This window comes from Myotis brandtii, unplaced genomic scaffold, assembly GCF_000412655.1.
Source record: "Myotis brandtii unplaced genomic scaffold, ASM41265v1 scaffold312, whole genome shotgun sequence".
Taxonomy (NCBI): Eukaryota; Metazoa; Chordata; class Mammalia; order Chiroptera; family Vespertilionidae; genus Myotis; species Myotis brandtii.
In genome coordinates, this window is record NW_005361955.1 from 3,762,240 (window position 1) to 3,781,873 (window position 19,634).

Genomic DNA, 19,634 nt, shown 5'->3' on the forward strand with positions numbered 1-19,634 from the left:
ACTTTCAGAGCTGGGGGGCGGGGAGGGGAGACCAAATAGGAGTAGCCAGTAGTAAGCTTCTGTCACTTAAGAAATTTAACCAGTGCAGGTATCACAGAAGATATCCAAATACACTGGGGCCTTGACTTACGAGTGTCCCGACTAACGAGTTTTTTGAGATACCAGCTGTCTCTCGGCCGATTTTTTGCATTGAGTTGACAGAGTAATTTGAGTTAACGAGCTCCTTAAGGAGTTCGGTCTCCGAACGAATTAAACTCATAAGTCAAGGCCCCACTGTATTTAATGGGAATGGAAATCTGGGACCCAAACTGGCAGCTATAGATATGCCTGGTTTCGGTTGCACAAAATGTTTTAATGAGTTGCCAATTTTTAAAAATTGTATTAGCTGCCAGGGTTTAAAAAAATCGAGACTGACCACATGTGCACACACTGGAGTTTGTTTCGCTTCTCCAACATCATCTACGCTAGTATTGTGCTCCTAAAACTCAAAACTCAGCAAAAATAGAAGTTTGCCTCTGTTCATGACATAGACACTTTCTTACACCTCCATTTACCTTACCTGACTACGCATTCAAGTTCGCAACCCTTGGACCCAACCGAGGAATCAAGAACCTGAGCTCAGAAAAGCCCAACTTGCCGTCCTCGCTTCAAAGTAACGTTCTCGTCACTCAGAAGGTTCAGCCAGAGGAGGGACGCGCCTGCCAGTCCCACCGCACCTCCGGGCGAAGCCGGGACCAGCAGCCCGGCAGCCCGGCTCCCGAGTCCCCACACCCGGATTCGGAGCACTCCTGTCGGGGACTCAGGGGGCTGACGTGGGAAATTAGGACCTTCCTGGTCGGAAGACCCGGGCTGCCCGAGTCGGAGGGGAAGTAACTGGAGAAGGAGGGCGAGAACGAGAGTCAGTGACGCGGTGGGGAATGGAGGATCCTGAGACCCTCCGTGACCTTGGCCTTCGCCGCTGAGTTCGCCCCCTCCCGCCGGGCCTCCAAAACCAACGCCAAAGGACCCCGCGACTCCCTCACCAGCACGGCTCACTTACCGCCGCTCAACTTCCGGCAACCCCGCAGCGTCGTCCGTAAAGCGCGCCCCGATGACGCAACGTGACCCCGCCTCCCCGCCTGCTGGAGGTTCGAGGTGCGCATGCGCACAAGGAGCCGCGGACCAGTCTGGAAAAAGGAGCCCCTAGCACCGGATTGAGTGGGAGGAACCTGAGTCCTGGGGAAGGCGGAGCATCAGATGGTGGCGAGGCCCCCTGGTGGGAGCTGACCTGGAGAGGCGCCACCTTATCCGATGTGGGAATGTGTATATGCCCCTCAGGCTTTTAAAAAAGTGTTCCACTGTTGTCTCTGTTGTTTTCAGAGGATGACAAGAATTATCATTTCTATTTTCTAGTAGAGGCAGCATCAAATGTATTCCAGGGACCATTAGGAGATAGGTGTGGAGAGACAGACAATGGGAATTTTAATAGGTCAATGATATTCGATAATGACCCACCTGCTCTTTCTAAACCAGGCATTATTCTCATAGCTCTCCGTTTTCAATTGGATAGTTATTCATCTAAATTATTTATTGAGTGTATATTATGTGCCAAGGGGTGCAGAGATGTTGAAAATACAATAGTGAGTATAAACCTAATCTGATATATCAAGCCATTCACAAAGTGACTGTGATGTAGCTCTTTGCACTCATAATAATAAGAGTAATGACCACAGTTTGTTGATTATCTACCATGTTTACAGGTTTTCACATCTCTAATTGCCACAAAGGTCCAACAAAGTAGGTGTTATATTGTTCCCATTTTACATAGGAAAGAATGGAGGGTAGGAAAAGTTAAGGGGCTTGCTGAAGTTAAAGAACTTTTGGCCCAGGATTCTAATCGAAGCCTGTTTGACTTAGTAAAGAGATACTTTATCCAAAAGGAATCTTATACAGAATGAGGGAGGAGAGGGAAGAGACTATTGCAACAAGGGAGGGAAATATTGCAATAGGAAATCACTCTGACGAAAAGATCTGCAAATGTCTCAAGAGTTAGGCAAAAAAGTTTCTTCAGTGGGGAAGAGTGAACAAGACTAGAAAAAAATGGGTGTGGAAAAGTGGGAGGAAAGGGTGGTTTGATCTAATAGTAGTAAATCAGACTGTTTTACCTTGAGGCCAGCCAGTTCTCAGGAGGGGTTATATGCAGTTTCAGCCTGTGAGTGAGTCAACATTAAGGAGTCTGGGAGCTTAGCTAAAGTTGGTTAACAGGCACTTTTTTGTTTGATCTGTGAAGACAAGTAGTTCAGCTAATTATTTATAAGGCAAAGAATATAAATTCAAGACTGTGTCTGTCCTTGCCGCAGATAAACAAGGAGATATCCATGAGTCTTACATAAGTTATGAGAATTGATGTTTCTTTGCAGTAAATCATTTCAGAAGCACAAAAGAGTGAGTGTGTGTGTGTGTTGGATTGGGGAGGATTTCTTAACCATTGCTGTTTTTTAAGAGCACGGGACGCAAGTAAAATTCAACATTGTCAACTGTTTTCACTAACCAGCTTCCTCCCCTGCCACTGCCCCTCAGACAGCATGCTTGGGTCACACTAAATTCATTCTGGTGTTTGAAGCACACTCTGCTAGTTTATTTCTCCATCTGCAATACCCTCACACTTCCTCTGATGGTCTAACCCTTTCTCCAACTTCAAAATCCAGTTGAAATGTGGGTGAATCTTAGACAAAATGTTGACTGAAAAAGAGAACATATTATATGATTCCACTTAGGTAAAGTTATAGAATCAGCAAAACTAATCTATAGTGATAGAAGTCAGATCAGTAGTTGCCTGGGGCATAAAGGGGAGGCATTGTCTGCAAAGGGGCATGAGAATTTTCTAGAAATGTTCTTTCTATCTTGATTGAGATGGGGATGATGTGAGTGTATGTGTTTGTCAAAATTCTACATTTAAAATGTGTGCATTTTACTGTGTATATTTAATGTAATAAATTTAAAAAGACAGTAGGGATGTCATCTCCTATGTGCCTGACTCCCATCACCTCTAGGCTTCACTCTATTAAGCTTATATGAGGGTAGGTTGAAGTTAGTTCTTTATAAGCTTGTTTCCCCAGCTGGACTTTGAGATCCTTGTAATTAATACCTTTTGGAGTTTCTGCCCAACTCATAATATTTCCTTCTCCTCTGGGAAGTGCTGGTCCTCCAGCCATGTTTGTGCCACCTGCTCCCCACCCCCACCCACCTCTCTTCAGAGTTGATTGCAGCTGAGGTGGACATGGGACAATTCTTTACCCTGAGCTTTGGACTTTTGTACTGATGCTCATAGACAGTAGGAATAAGAATAAACCATATAGGTCAATGGCAATATTCTAGAGGGAACTTCTTCTGCTGTTGAGGTTCCTGTGGCTGACTTGGCTCAAACCCTTTCTGAGGCACGGTCATCCAAAATATTCCTGGATTCCACAAAACACCTCAGTAGCCATTCACAAAGCTGATTTCTGTCACTTGCAACCCTATAGTAACTCCATATGGTTGAAATCATGTCTGCCTTGTTCTCCTTTGTATCCTAAAGCCTGGCCCAAGAAGTACTTGTATGTGTCCTCAAAGAAGCATTTAAAGGCATTTTCTATTTATCAAAAGCTATGGATGGTTTATTCTTCCTTTGAATAAATTTAACTTATGACTACATTAATGAAGACTATGTTCTTGAAGGTAGATTTCTCTTGAGTTTATTAATACCATGCTACCTGTTTTTTTCTCTTCTGTACCCCACGCCACTTTTTCTTTTATGTCTCCCTTCCCAGTCCTCAGTTTCTCTCTTTGTCTCCCCTGTCTCCATCTGTCTGCCCCTTATCTCCTCCATTTGCTCCTTAATCTCTCCCCTTCTCTGTTCTTCTGCACATCCATCTCCCCCTCTCTTCCTCTTCTGTCCCTTGGTATCCCTCATCCCTTCCTCTTGGTCTGTCCTCTCTGACCCTCTGCCTCCCCCACCTCCTCTAGTTTCCTCTCATTTCTACCCTCCACTTTCCCCTTCTCTTACCCTTAGTCTCCTCACCTCTATTTCTCCCCTCTCTGCAACTCAGTCTGTCCCTGTAGCAGCAAAGCACTGGGGACAAAGCATACTGAACCTTCCTCAATATGGCTATGAAGGAAAATGACAATCAGTTAGTATACCTTCACAACAATTGTAGAAAAATGTTCTTAAAAGCCCTATACTATTTGCATTGTTATAAACCTTGTAAACAGTTAAAAAGAAACCAGTGTTTGGTAAATTTGGCAAATTGGCCATATGAAGTATTGGCTTAAAGCTCATCAGCTTTAAGCCCATAAAAAGAAACCCAAAGGAGCTTCTTAATCAGAAAATTCTTATCAAAGTCTCTATAACAGCCTTCTCCTAGAAGGTATTTATTTTAATATTTAGGGTGGCAGAAAGCCTGGTTTCAACTGGAGTTTGTGCAAGCCATCGGGCACTGATTCTTTGCTGAATGTGCTGAGGTGGAGTTATCTCATATGAATGTAGACCTTTCATTAATTCAAAAATTAATCCAATCATTCAGATTGGAGTAGGAATAGAAGGTTGGTACTGTGGAAAGGAAGCACATTCCAGAATCAGATCTTACAGCTGTCCCTTAACCTCTCTGTGCTTCCGTTTACCTATTTGTGAAAACATGGAAATCTCCCTCATGAGACTGCTATGAACATTAAATTATATAATGGTGGTAAAGCACAAAGCACATAGTATATTATCAGTATATTTGAAAACTACATATGAGTACCCTCTGTGTACCAGCCACACTGCAAGCATTATAAGAAAACAACAACTGTATACAATAATGCATGGACCTTGTTCTTTATGCTCTGACAATTTATACGGATCATTTCTTCTTCTTGTCCAACTCAAATCCAGGTTCTTTTGACCCAAAGTCAGAGCTCATAACCATTTCTCTTCACTAGTTGCCTTAACTGTTCATCAACATAAATAATGAGCATTTAGCCATTTGTCTGTATAGAGCGGTCTCTTTGGGTGGTCCTTGGTCCTGAGGGATCCCAGTGAAGGATGCATTCACAGGTCTTCCGAGAAACAGCTTCTAACCTGGAAACAGACCAGCTGCAGGTTCTAACACCAGGATAAAATCTCCTTAGCGCCCACAGTTTTGAGCAAGAAGAGCTTATGGGGATGCAAAGCAGAGTGAGAGTGAAGCTAGTTTGGAAAAGCAGGTCCTTTTCTAAAGACTTTTACAAATGTGATCATAAACCAAAGAGAACCCCTATATGAGCTCTTGTAACCTTTGACAGTACTTTCAATACATCTTCTTCATTTAAGAGACTCAGAACAGTAGAATTAAATAAGTCAAACTTGTAACAGTATAGTTTTAAATATCATATTTTAAGTAAAAAAAAACACAAACTCTCATTTTAACAGATCATGCAAACAGGAACACAAGACACAAAATGCCACCTTGTACAGGCACTCCATTTGCTACGCATATTACAGTTTAGCATCGTTTTAAAATATAAGTCACCACCAGATTGTAACATAAACATCAAGTAAAACTGTATGTTTCCATGCCTTTGCTAGTTTTTACTTGAGAGATGTGATTCTAAAAGAATATGACCACTTTAGGACAAACACAGCAGAACTCACAGATAAATAGCACACTGTCCCTTCAAAGTATCACCTTCAATGGCCACAGACATATTCTATGTTGGCTGTTCCTGCTCACAACATATTCTTTTGAGAATTGCTACCACTCTCAGGAAGTGTGTGTGTGTGTGTGTGTGTGTGTGTGTGAGAGAGAGAGAGAGAGAGAGAGAGAGAGAGAGAGAAATTTTTGCTTTGGGGAGAAAATGTGTTATGATGAGCTGAAACCCCACAGGGTTTCATTCTAGCTGTCTCACATAACTAGTTATGTGATCTTGGGCAGCTTATTTCACCATGCTGCATCTCAGTTTGCTTTGCTCATTACACCACCCTCCTGTTGTGGGGTGCGATGGGGATTTAATTAGATAAACCTGGCATAACACCCAAGAAATACGGCTTACTTTTCTCATTCCATTAAAAAAAGTTTTAAATGTGAAACCATTAAAAATTTATTTTTCTCTTTGTGGGCAGCTTTCATCATCTTTAAAAAAAATAGCTAAAAGGAATTTGGGGTTGAAAACGATGGGTGTGCGAGCTGCATAATTTCCTATCAATTCTGAGACGTGTGAATGTGAAATAATAAGGCAGAATTTCTAGGGCAGTTCAGACATTAGTTCTGGAAAAAGCTGTAAAAGAGGCTCAGAAGAGAGGCATTCTGAGGAGTGGCAGTCACAGTGGAATACCTGTTATGCCTCTCAAGGTGACCCCTGGAAAGGGACAGCATTTATCTGCATGTGTGCACAGTCAATATAGATCCATTCCAGGATGGCTCTAGAGTTCAAATCTCCAGTGGAACTCTACCCACGAGTCCTTTCAACTGCCAATTAACTCAAGTCTGGAAGTTTGAATTACAATGAGAGTCTGAGGCTCCCACATTTCCTGAGGAGCAGGAGTACTCATCCAGATTGAATTATCTTGGAAATATTCTGCTTTGTACTCAAAGTACATTCTCTGCTGACCACTGCCATCTGCAGTTCTTCCAATGGTGCCTAAGAACTTTCCAAATGACCCAGCCCTTAATACTATTCTTTTGACTCCAGAAAGCCCAGGTACTTGGCAACCCACAGGCCTTCACCATCCATTTTCTTCAGGGACATCGTAAGTGTCACTTTGTTGCATCCCCTTATAGCCTCTCTTAGGAGCGAATGTGCAGAATTCTCTTGAATGTCTTCTTGAAGTTCTCATTGCACAAAGGGTAGATGAGGGGGTTCAGTGTGGAGTTGATGTAGCCCAGCCAGATAGTGAACATGTGCACATGTTCGTTGCAACAGCTCTTGCAGAAGGCAATGACCATGAAGAAGATGAAGTAAGGACTCCAGCAAAGAATGAAGGCCGCCATGATAAAACCCAATTGTTTGGCAGCCTTCCGTTCTCGGTTCAGTTGCAACCCAGACATATACTGCCTTGAATGAGAGCGGAGCCTCTTCCAAGTGAACTTGATATAATCAAGGCCTGTGCTAGACTCACTTCTCGGTTTGCCTTTCCCTGATGCTGACTCTGTGGGGATGTCTGAGTCTGCTGGAGAGAAGGACTGGCTATCACCTAGGGTCTGATCCTCTGACACCTCACTGGCCCCATGTATGGTCAGGCTCTGCTCATCTATCTCAAGCTGGCTCTGGCTCTGGTTGATGGCTATGTAGTCCTTGCCACTCCCCTCTGCCTCAGTCTGTGTTTGCACAATATTAAGCGGGAAGCAGTGAAGTTTGTCCACTTCTTCATCCTCTTCTTGGCTGTAGACACCTGAGGATTTCATCTCATTTGGATCTTGGGATGGTGACTTCGAGACAGGTTCACCACCAGCAACTTTCTGTTTCCTTTTCAGAACCTCCCAGAGAGACTTCTTCCCTGGTTTCATGGCCCCTATCTTGGGGTTCTCTGGCTTCAGCTTAATTTCAGAGACGGAAGGGAGGGATCCATTCATGAGCTCCCGGTGCTGACAGTGCCGCCGTACAGCCTTGTAGATTTTGGCATAGAACCAGAGCATGAGCAAGGTAGGCAGGTAGAAGTTGATGATAGCAGTCATGATCTTGAACCAGGTGACATCGTAGAAGTCTGTCTCACATTTGTCGTCTCGGGACTTTGGGTTGTGCGGCTTAAAGTGATGCCAGCCCAGAATGGGAATAATCCAGAGGAAGGAGAGAAACCAGGCTCCCAAGATGGTGGCCGATGCTCGGGTCTTGGTGCGATACTTCAGGTATTTGAGGGGCTGCTGGACAGAGCGGTAGCGATCAATGCACAAGATGAAGACACTGAAAATGGATGCTGTGCTGGCCACGTAGTCCATGGAAAGCCAAAAGAGGCAGAGAGGCCTGCCCAGAGACCACTTGGACATGAAGAGGTAGATGATGTTCATTGGCATGACAACAGCTCCCACAATCAGGTCTGCCACTGAGAGGCTAATGATGTACAGGTTCCCCACAGTGTGTAGCTTCCGCTCGCTCCGCACAGCACACAGGACCAGCAGGTTGAGCCCCACTGTGACCAAGGAGATGGTGCTCAGGACTACCACCAGGGGTATCAGTTGGTGGTTGGCCATGGTGGTCTTGTTCCCTTCACACATCTTATCTTCTAAGATGCTGGAGGAAATGGGAGAGTCATTGGCAAAAGAGCAACCTCCAGCTATGGCTCACTCCCTGGGAGGAAAGACACAAGGTTAAGGTTAGATTCTTGATGATCGATAGTCACTTAGTACCATTCATCACATTGATCAAACTGGGGTTGTATGTGGTCAGGGGCAGTAGACACTGCTGGTTTCCTACAGCCTATACCCCGTCCTTCCTTAGTTCCTTCCTTCCTTCCTTCCTTCCTTCCTTCCTTCCTTCCTTCCTTCCTTTAATGACTATTTATTGAATACCTGGCATTGGTCCTGGCATATAGCAGTGAACAAAACAAAAATCTCTGCCCTCAAGGTGCTTACATTCTAGCGAGGGAGTTGGGCAAAAACAAGGTGAAGTTTGTATGAGTCCCATGTTCCATGTGTTCTGGGAAGGTGGGCTGCATTATGATTAGTCCAAACTGAATATCATGCTCAAGTTCTCATTGCCAGTGGGTGGTCCAGGGGTTGGCATGAGAAACAACTGTGACCAAGGAAGTAGATGGGAAAGTTTCTTGACAAAGGTGGGGTTCTGGAAAGTGCTTCCTCTCTGGAAAATGAGCAAAATAAGGAAAATCATTGTTTCCCACTTGCTGCCTTCTTCCTAACAGGAAGTGATGCTTGGGGCTATGGAGATCATCTTGGGTCCACCAGGGACACGCTAAGAAAACCACTGAGACGCCAACCCAGAAAGTCCTATTATCACTGAGTTGTCGAACAGAACCTGGAATCTTCTTCCTCCACACTGGTTATCATGGGAAATAATTAAATATCTTCTTTGCTTAAGTAACTATTATGGGAGTTTTTACTGGCAACTAAAAGCACCCCTAACTGATATGGGGGAGGTTGCAAGGGTACACACAGCATGGGATAAATTGAGCCCATCTCTTTGGATGAATGGTTCTCAAATTGGGAGAAAGCACATATTTGAGAAAGCACATATCTTACTATTTTACTTTTATATTTTATCACATAAAACTATGCATGCTTTGCTAGTTTATGCTGAGAACAGGTTGTATGTTGTTATTGGTGATCCTCAGTTGGGGTGGGAAGTAGAAATAGGTATTAAAACTTCTAGATTTTTATATTCATTAAAAAGTGACATGAGTTTAAAGAAAACTGAGAAACACTAACAGAGATCATAAATCTCTCAATAATTTAGAAAAAAAACACTAGTTTTTCATTAAGGCAAAACTAGATAAATCCCTGAGGATAAGGCCAAATTCATATTTTTTAAAGATTAAAATCATGACCCCAAGGCATTTGGTCCTGGTGGAAGGAACCACTGAGTTACTTTGTTGGAAAAGCACCGCTTGGGCGGCACTGATTTAGCCCCAGCTCTGCTGCTAATTTTCTGAGTGATGTCTCAGCCTACTTTTTCTCATTGGTCAAATGTAGAAAGATGGGGTAGGTCTCCTTTTTAGAGTCTCGCTTTAGGTATTTTTCCATGCTCTTTCCTGAGTGTGCCTCCTCTGACCTCTTCAACAGCATCACCTTCTCCTCCTGTGACTCAGTCCTGCCCTCTGCTCCTGCGACTCTATGCTGTCAGCCTCAGAAGCCTTATCCACCCAGCCCCGTTCACCCCCGCCATCACCTCTTTGTGGACAACTCCCAAATCCCAGCTTCAGCCTGTATCTTTCTCCACTCCTACATACAATACTCAATATATTGGAGCTTCAACTTCAGCTCTGACCATGTCAAAACCCCTTGGAATTGTCCACAGTCACCGCAGGAAGGAGGAAAGAATGCTAAGGCAGTGTCATCTCAGGGGTTTTATTGTTTTGATTGGAAGGAAGCAGGAAGCTTCCTAAAACACTGCCATAACTTTGCATTCCCAAGGCAGCATCTCCTCCTACCGAAGTTACTCATTTCTCTCTTTTCCTTATTGCCTTGAGGAAATTTCTCTCTTTCTCATTTGTCTCTTTGACTCATTGCACACAGAGGGGAATCAGTGTGTTTTTGGTTTGTTGTTTTGTTGTTGTTGTTTTTGCATTGTGCATAAACTATCATTCCATAATTATATTTAACAGAAAATGATTTGTTTCTATATATAAATATATATTTTTTCCTTTTTTGCTTAAAAGAGAAAAAGTGTTATAATTGAATTGAGATCACTGAACTAAAAATTAATGTTGTATATTAAGTGTTTGGTTTGGGGTGAAATCTACTAATGTCTGCAACTTTGAAATTAATCAAAGAATAAGTTGGATGGATGAACAAACAGATATATCAAGCAAAAAGAGCAAAATGTTAATTTATAACCTTGGCAGTGGGTATATGGGTGTTCACTGTATAATGCTTCCAACTTTTCTATTTCATTGATAATTTTCATAATAAAATGTTGGAAAAAATTAATACAGCATAAGTTTATCTTCCTCACCTATCACATAAGCTCAACTCTTTTTTTAAATCCTCACCTGCAGATATTTCTTCCATTGACTTTTTAGGGAGAGAGGGAGGAAAGGAGGGAAGGAGAGAGGGAGGAAAGGAGGGAGGGAGAGAGGGAGGAAAGGAGGGAGGGAGAGAGGAAGGGCGGGCAGGCAAAAGAGAGAGAGAAAGAGAGAGACATTGATGTGAGAGAGACACATTAATTAGTTGCCTCCCGCATACACCCTGACCAGGGCAGGGATCAAACCTGCAACCAAGGCATGTGCCCTTGACAGGGAATTGAACCCATGACCTTTCAGTCCATGAGCTGATGCTCTAACAACTGAGCAAAACTGGACAGGGCATAAGCTTGATCTTTATCATGTTTTCTCCTTTATAGCTTGGACATGTTATTTTGCATAAACATAAAAGTAAAAGATCAATAAATATCTGTTAATTGAATAAATAGTGAATGAGAAGCAGGATGATCTGAGATATCTCAGTTCAGAATTTATTTACCCAACAGATATTTACGAGTGAAAGTTTCCTTTTAGCTCAGTGATCTGTTTCAGGACCAGGCAAATCCACTTTTGTCCTAAACCACAGGATTCTGAAGGAAGATTCCTGGAAAGGCAATTGCAGTACTCACGCTGCATCACAGGGCATTTGGGGCTAACCCTCCTGAGGAATGCTGAGGGGGTGTCAGGGGAGGAGGAGGAAGCTTGAGGGAACATGTGACCCCAGCACAGAGCCTGAAAAAGCAGGCCCCACAGGGCAGGCAGCCAAGAGGACAGTAGAAGTGGCCACATCAGGACCAGCTGAGTAATATGCAGGGCCCAGTGCAAATTAAAAATTAAAATACTATTAAGAATTTTAAGACAGAGACAGCAGAACATTAAACCAAATTAGGAATCCTGAACTCAGGGCCTGCCCGGGTCACAGGCCGATCAAGTCATTTTTAAGTCTCTCTTCCTCTCACCCAATCCCTGAACAGACCCTACACAGTGAGGTAACTAACGTTATGGCATTCTGGCATGGTGTGGGAGGTATTTGGGGACACTGAGCCTCATTTCACCTCATGCCACCAAGAGGCCACACTCCCCTCTGGCTGTCTGGACCCCACTGGGTTCTGAGGTGCCCTTCTGGGTTCAAGGCCAAACCTTCAGTGGTGGTGCTGGTTGGCAAGAGGATGTGCTCTGAGGAGAGAAATGGAAGCTAGAGGAGGCACTTCGGACAGGACATTTTGAGAAGAAAGATGGGAGCCTGTAAGAGGGTTCTTTATAGCGGTGTGTCCATAGTGAAGCAGGTGATGGAAGGAGAGCGCTCCCCGCCTCTCACCCAGGCTCTGCATCTTGATGGGCTGTGTGGAGCCTGAGTAAGCAGCCAGGCCTCCAATTCCTCTGCTGTATTGTAGGGAAAGGTATGATGACCTCCCTGGGCTGCTGAAGATCACTGGAGACACGAGGGTAGGAAAGCTCTGCTAACCCCTAGGTGACTTTGACTTGGTGACAAGCAGAAATGGATCCTTCTGTGTACAAGCAAGGCAATTGGTTCATTCCAAAACCATTAGCTCCAGTGGAACTTTTACTAGAGTGATCACCAACAACAAACAGTCTAATCCAGGGGTCCTCAAACTTTTTAAACAGGGGGCCAGTTCACTGTCCCTCAGACCGTTGGAGGGCCAGACTATAGTTTTAAAAAAAAAACTATGAACAAATTCCTATGCACACTGCACATATCTTATTTTGAAGTAAAAAAAACAAAACGGGAACAAATACAATATTTGTATTTGCATGTCGCCCGCTGGCCATAGTTTGAGGACCCCTGGTCTAATCCAATCAGGTCCCATTTCATCAATGCTGGTCCACAGGTGGCGTGGAACTCATTTGGGTGGTAGACCAGGGCAGCAGTTAAGCACCAGGTGCTTTATAAACCAGCGAACCTCTGCTCTAATCCTCTTTCTGCTCCAAGTAGCAGATATTGGGGCAGAAAGATATTTAGCAGGTCAAGATATTTCACTTCACCAAGACTCAGTTTTCCTCACCTTTAAGATGGGGATAAAGCAAGCACTCAGTACAAGGCCTGACAGGCAGGAAGTGCTAAATTAATAGTAGCTCTATTTCTTCTTCCTTTTCTTGGTGAGTGACACAGAGAGCCCAGTCTGCTCAGTAGAATCATCCTTGATCTTTCCCTGTTTTTCATTATGGTAGAAAATGCTAAAAGTCTTCTAATATCAGTTTTTCAACACTAGAGAATAGACTTCTGCTTTTAACAGAAGAGCCTACATTTCCAAGTAGCTGGGGATGACTATATGACTAAGAATGCAGTTTGCAGCTTTCTGAAAGTAACCTTAAAGGGAGGATGTGTTCTTTTCTTTGGCCCTTCTTTCTTCTAGCTGATTGGAATGTTGACAGGATGAATAGAGCTTAAGCAGCCATCTTGGGACCATGCGGAAGAGCCACAAAGTGAGAAAGGTAAATTTGTAATTTGGAAAAAGTTGAGGTCTCTGATAATAATGGGGCTGCCCTACCAGCCAGGACTCTTCAATTCTGGGTTAGTTTGAGTTTTCTATCACACACAGCCAACAAAATCCTGACTGATACACTGCCCTGATACACTTTAAGAACTTCTGTCAATTCGCTTAAAAAGAAAGACAAAAGGTAAACAGCATCAAAAATTAAATTAAAAGTTCTAGAATTCAACAGGGAGAAGTGTGTTGACAGAGGTAAGATCAAGGCAGGTGGCAGGACAGAGGAGGAAGAAACAGCCCCTTCCAAGGTACAATGTTGATGTCAGAAGGACATCAGAGATGGGGTGATGTGTGAGCTGGGCTTTGAAGGATGGGTAGGAATTCACCAGGAGGAAGGAAAAGGAACTTAAGGCTGAGGAAAAGAAAGATGAAAGTATAGAGTTGAGTTCACTGAATTAGGAGGGAATCGTTGTCAGTAACGAGTACAGAATGATGAGTCTGGAAAGATATGTTGGGGCCAAGATGTAAGGAAGCTCTTCTCTACCTCTGTGCTTTTGCCTGTGCTGTTTCCCCTGCCCGGAGCATCCTTTTGCCTTGAAGCTCTTAGTTGCTCCTCTTTCTGTGTTCCCACAGCACAGAGCTCTTTATATCACCTCCCTTAACATTCTTCTTTAGCTGATTCTCCCTAACAAAAAAGGGAGCAACTCTAGGGGAGGGAGTGTGTCCATTACTTCTGTTTCTGATGTGTGACACCCACAACAATCAAGGGGGTAACCCCTCCTTGATGACAGGGACCGCACCTTCTCGCTTACTGCCATTCTCCTGCGCTGGCACCAGGCTGGCACACGATCGATACTCTAGAGACATTTCCTGGATGAGTTCTGAGGAAATGAGACACACATGGACAAAGAAGACACAGGGAGAAGGACCTAAGTACAGAAGGTATGGGCATATATTTTCACAGGAGTGTTTGAACCAACACAAAATTTGAGATAGGATTTATCCTATTGATGAATATTGACACCTTTAAGCTAACTTTCCTATTTTTTTTTCCTGGAAATTTGATTATTTTTTTCATGGTAATCCAAAACATGAATATGCAGAAAGATGCTCACTGCAACATTATTGATGATAAGACATACCTGGAAATTTGATGATTTTTTTCATGGTAATCCAAAACATGAATATGTATTTAAGCATAAAGATGCTCACTGCAACATTATTGATGATAAGACATAATCTAACATTTGGGAACTAAGTATATTATGGGACAGCTTCAGAATAGAATATCATGTAGTCATTGATAATCACATTTGTGGAGCTCCAATAATGATATGGGAAAATGCTTATGATGAGATTAAATTTACAACAGACATTATTTGTACAGGATAATGTCAGTTATATTAACTAACAGGATTAGAGCAAGGGTGAATCCCTGTTATGTTATGTTAACACTGGCCTCCTTTAAGTAATGATATTTATTTTATTTGGTACTTCCCAAGATTTTAACAATGAGAACGTCTTGGTTTTATAATAGGGAAAATCAGAACTAATTGAACTCATTTTTAAAAACAAAAAAATGGGTTTATTCCATTGGGAAAAATCTTTTAAAAAGAAATGCCTTCCACATTCTTAGCACATCTTTTATTTTCTTTAGTAAAACGTGAGAGTTTGAGATTCCTTCCTTAATATATTCTAAACTGCCTTATCCACCAATTCCCATTCCAAACTGCTCTACCCTCTGCCACATTTGCATTGGTTAGTTATTCTGTTCAAGTAAGTCAGAACGTTAATTTCTTTGCTCTAATTCTGAGAAAAAGGCATCATGCATGAGGGTGCCCCCAATACTGCATATTCTCATTGAGTCTGGTCAGAACATAATTTCCATAAAACACCCAGGATTATCAGTGCCACTGGCTATGGTGCAGAGAGCAGACTGCAAATGTCAAAATCCCACGAGGTGTCCAGTGCTGCAGGATTTGGACTTAGAATCTAGGGCAGTTAGGAGTTATCCTCCACATAAGATGTAAGAGGTATATGTCCTTGTGGGCAGGCAGTGGCCCATTTCAGGGGATGGAGATACGTATTCAAATGTCTACAGCTTCAGGAAGGAAAGGTTACTACAGGGGGACTGTGTGTGGAGCAAGAGGGAGTGGTGGGAACTGGGGCAACCGTGAGAGCATAATCTTTGCCTGAAGAGTACAGCTGCCACTCAGATGCCACCAACGGCTACAAGCCCAGATCTGCTTGTTTTTAAAACGAAGACCAAGAGCTGGATTTTCACATGAAATATGTGAGTTTTTAAATGTTGTCAATTATTCAATTGTTTCATTTGTTTTCAGGAACACTTGAACACAGGTCAAGAAAGAATAAATTTTGGTGACATGACCTGTGAGCTCCAAGCTAGAAAAGTCAAGCTAGTTTACTGGACGTCCAGAATGCTGAGAATGATATAATGACTTTGGAGTAGGCACCTTTTGGGGTATCTGCTCAGCTCACAACAAGCTTCCTTCTCTGGGAACCTTCATCCACCCAGGGGTGGGGCCTGGCAGCCACAGTTATGACATAACCCTGATCCCTGGGCACATCTGACCCCATCTGGGCCAATCAGTCCGATTCTCTCCTCTGGAAAACTGGAATTGGGATTGTATGCAGTCGAGACAGTTGGTCTCCTGAACTACAGTGATGGGGAAGTGGGGGCTGAGGCTGCCATGGAGGGGAGGCGTTGCTCATCTCCGGGCACACTGAAGTGGAGGGAGGGATGGAAGAAGGCAGCACACGAATGCAATGATCGCGCTGGAATAAATAATATCTACATGGACAAAGAGGAATTTAGACTTCTACCTCACACCATACACAAAAATTAACTCAAAATTGATGTCAGTCCTAAATGTGAGAGCTAAACCTCCTAAACTCTTAAAAGAAATCATAGGAGAAAAGCTTTGCGACCTTGAGTTAGGCAAAGATTTCTTAGGCACAATACCAAAATCACAATAAATACAGAAAAAAAGTTGCTAAATTGGACTTCATCAAAATTAAAATGTTTGTGCTTCAACAGGCGCCACTAAAAAAGGGGAAGGTTACAGAATGGCTGAGAATATTTATCATATACCTGACATATCTGAGATGTCCAGAATAGATAAAAAACTCTTCCAACTCAATAAGACAAATAACCCAATTAAAAAATGGCTGGTGTTGCTCAGGGCACATGCCCAGGTTGTAGGCTCAATCTCTAGTATAGGGCATGCAGGAGGCAGCTGATCAATAATTCTCTCTCTTCATTGTTGCTTTTATCTCTCTCTCCCTCTCCCTTCCTCTCTGAAATCAATAAAAATATATTTAAAAAAGAAGAAAAGTAGTATCTCAAAGATTTCTACATACCAGCATTGATTCATATGATCCTCACAGTGCTGATGACTTCACAATTAAGGAATCACTTTTGCCCCCATTTTAAAGATGTGGAAAACAGGGGCTTCTGGAGTTTATAGGCCTTGGTGCCCTGCACCAAGAGTGACTGAAGATCATTTTATTTAAAGGCCCAAGTGACACCGCCTTCTAAGACATCTGAATGAGTGTCAGATCCCCACCTCCTGGCCCTTCACCCACCTCCTTTTTACTATGGTGAGAAAGAGGGGGAAGTCAATAAACACTTTTAAAAAAAGATTTCATGGAATCGGAAATATGAATATCTGCACTGCACTAGCCAAGGACACAGTGAACAACACAATAGGCCCAGCACACACACATATTATTTTAGGACACCATGAATAATGTTTTCTTTTTTGTCCCAAGTCCCTGGAGATTGAGCCTTGTGGAAGGCACTTTCAAAGACCAAAGTCATCTAGGCTCTTCTCTTCTCGAGAAGAATAAATGATTTGTGATATTGAAGTAAATAAAAGAGCTGGCAGAGAGAAAGGAGAGGCAGATGTGATGTTTTCAGGAGAGAGCTCCAAGGTAATCAGGAGTTTCTTGAAGGTCTCTGTCTCCTTCACTCAAGTGACTCTGTGTGTCTGACTGTGCCCCGGCCACCCAAGCTGCAGTCCTGGGGCTCCTCAGCGCCACCTGCTGGTCAAGCCCTTTTGCTGGTTCTGGGGCCAGACTTGTCTCTAGACAGGAGTATGTATGTACAGGGGCACAGGTGAATGTGAATCAGTCTGGCTGCCGGTTCCATTGTGACATCCATCCATCCATCCATCCATCCATCCATCCATCCCTCTCTCTCTCTATCCATTCATTCTTCCTTACTTCCATCTGTCCATCCAAAAGATCTTTTTAAGAAGATGTGATGGTAGGTAAAGGATAGACACAATTCTTGCCCTCATGGAGTTTACAGCCTATAGTCGGGGTTCTCAACCTTGGCTGCCTGGAGAGTTTTTAAAACATACTGAGACATCTGCTTCAGAGAAGGAGTAAAGGCGCGTTTCCCTACTCTTTTACTAAATACAAATAAAAACCCTGGACATTATATTTAAAACAAACATAAGATGACTCTGAAAGGTAGAGAGACAAAGGCAGCCCAGCTAGGAACCCAAGTCTACAGAATCAAGAAGCTGAGTGAATCTCAAACAGCCCCCTCAAAACCCACACCAAGACACATAATAATTAAACTTCTGAAAACTAAAGACAAAGAAAAAAATCTTGAAAGCAGTCAGAGAAGAACAATACCTTCCCATGATGATAATGACAACAGATTTCTCATCAGAAAACATGGAGATGAGAAGGAAGTGACAGTTTTTTCATATGCTGAAAGAAAAGAACTGTTAACTCAGAGTCTTATAATCAGTGAAACTACCCTTAAGAAATGAAGGGAAATCCATATATTCTCAGACAAATAACTTGTACAGGCTTGGCATGCTGAAAACTACAAAATGCTGATGAAAGAAATAAAAAGATCTAAATGAATGGAGAGATACATGTTGTTCATGGATTAGGAAACTCAGCATAGAAAAATGTCAATTCTGCCCTGGCCAGCATTGCAAATGGTTGGAGCATCAGCCTGCAGAATGGAGGGCCAAGGGTTCAATTCCAGGTCAAGGGCATGTACCTGGGTTGCAGATTCAATCCCTGCCCCTGGATGGGGCACGAGTGGGAGGCAGCGTACCGATATGTCTCTTTCACATCTCTCTCTCTCTCTCTCTCTCTCTCTCTCTCTCTCTCTCTCTCCCTCTTTCTCACCCTCTCTCTCTCTCTCTCTCTCTCTCTCTCTCTCTCTCCCCCCCATCTCCTACCTCCCTCCCTTCCAATCTCTCTCAAAAAAAAAATAAAAAATCAATGGAAAAAACATAGTTGGGTGAGGATTAACAACAACAACAACAAAAAGACAATTCTCCCTAAGTTGATACAGATTTAATGTGATTCCTATCCAAATCTCAGCAAGAGCTCTTGTAGATATGGACAAGACTACTCTAAAATTTATATAAAAACACAAAGGAAATAGAATAGCTAAAATAATTTTGAAAAATAAGAGTAAACTGAGAGAAATCAGTCTACTTAATTTCAAGACATATAACTACAGGAATCAAGATTGCGGTCTTGGTGGAGGGGTAGACACAGACCAATCGACCAGAATACAGAACCAAGAAATAGACCAACCACATATGCCCAAGAGATTTTTGAGCAAGGTGCAAAATCAATTTAATTGAGGAAAGGGCCTTTTCAACAAGATACTGGAGCAGGTGGACATCCATAGGCCAAAAACTGAACTTCAACCAAAACCTCATACCTCATTTTAAAAAATAACACAAAAATGGTTCACAGACTTCAATGTAAAACCATAAAAGTTTTTTAAAAAATACATCAGACAAATCTTCAGGGTCTAAGGCTAAGCAAAGAGTTCTTATATTTGACACCAAAATCATGACCCATAAAAAGAAATATTGATGAATTAGATCTATCCTTCAGTTACTTACCTATCCCCATCATAATCTTCTCTAGGATCTACGTGTCTGTTATACCACTGTATGCTTTATATATTTAAAAATAGATCCATTTATTTTTAGCTTAAGTTTATTTCACTATGACATATGAAAAACCAGTCATCTATTTTTTTTTTTGTCAGATATAGAAGGTTTCCATGAATAACTTGTACAGGCTTGGCATGCTGAAAACTACAAAATGCTGATGAAAGAAATAAAATAAATAGGATGACAACAATACAATCTGATTATGTTCTAGCCAGACATTTTGAGGAAGGCTCTACTTTGTTAAAAAGAAAGATGAGCAAGTATAAGATAGGTATTAAAGACCTACCAGCATCAAACTGAGACTCTCCTGGAGATAATCTGACATTAATATTAATTAATGCCACGTCTGTGCACCATTTAGACCACTTCAGGTACCACCTAAAATGTGGTAAACATTGTTTTAAGTTTCATCATACAATTATTTTGCTCCTAAATGCCTTTAAGGAAAAGTTCAAACTCCTTAGGCTTCGGGCATGATCTTTCATGTTTGACCCCTTCACTCCAATAAAAAGGAAGTTACTTCCCCCAAACCCACCAGCTTCTTTCAGCCTGTGTAGGTCTGCACATGTTATTCCCTCTTCCTGGAAGAGGATATGTCTTGAGGGTTGGGACCTC

At 42.5% G+C, this 19,634-nt stretch overlaps 2 protein-coding genes across 5 annotated transcripts in view; both read right to left on the minus strand.

Moving 5' to 3' along the window:
- ATG7 (autophagy related 7) overlaps positions 1-1,126 on the minus strand; it is a 236,862-nt gene extending 235,736 nt beyond the window's left edge. The window contains exon 1 of one of the 3 annotated variants that reach the window (XM_005870049.2): positions 1,040-1,126. The gene's annotated coding sequence lies outside the window, so the exon portion shown is untranslated. Of the gene's footprint in view, positions 1-559; positions 653-1,039 lie in introns of those variants that run through there. The other 2 variants (XM_005870051.2, XM_005870050.2) reach the window with 2 other exon arrangements.
- A 3,596-nt stretch (positions 1,127-4,722) lies between these two features.
- HRH1 (histamine receptor H1) overlaps positions 4,723-19,634 on the minus strand; it is a 70,407-nt gene continuing 55,495 nt past the window's right edge. Inside the window, exons 2-3 of one of the 2 annotated variants that reach the window (XM_014542747.1) lie at positions 13,857-13,937; positions 4,723-8,259 (exon numbers count right to left, since the gene is read on the minus strand). In XM_014542747.1, the coding sequence (XP_014398233.1) occupies positions 6,762-8,186 (1,425 nt within the window). In that variant the 5' untranslated portion in view covers positions 8,187-8,259; positions 13,857-13,937 and the 3' untranslated portion in view covers positions 4,723-6,761. The remainder of the gene's footprint in view (positions 8,260-13,856; positions 13,938-19,634) is intronic. The other variant, XM_005870059.2, reaches the window with a different exon arrangement.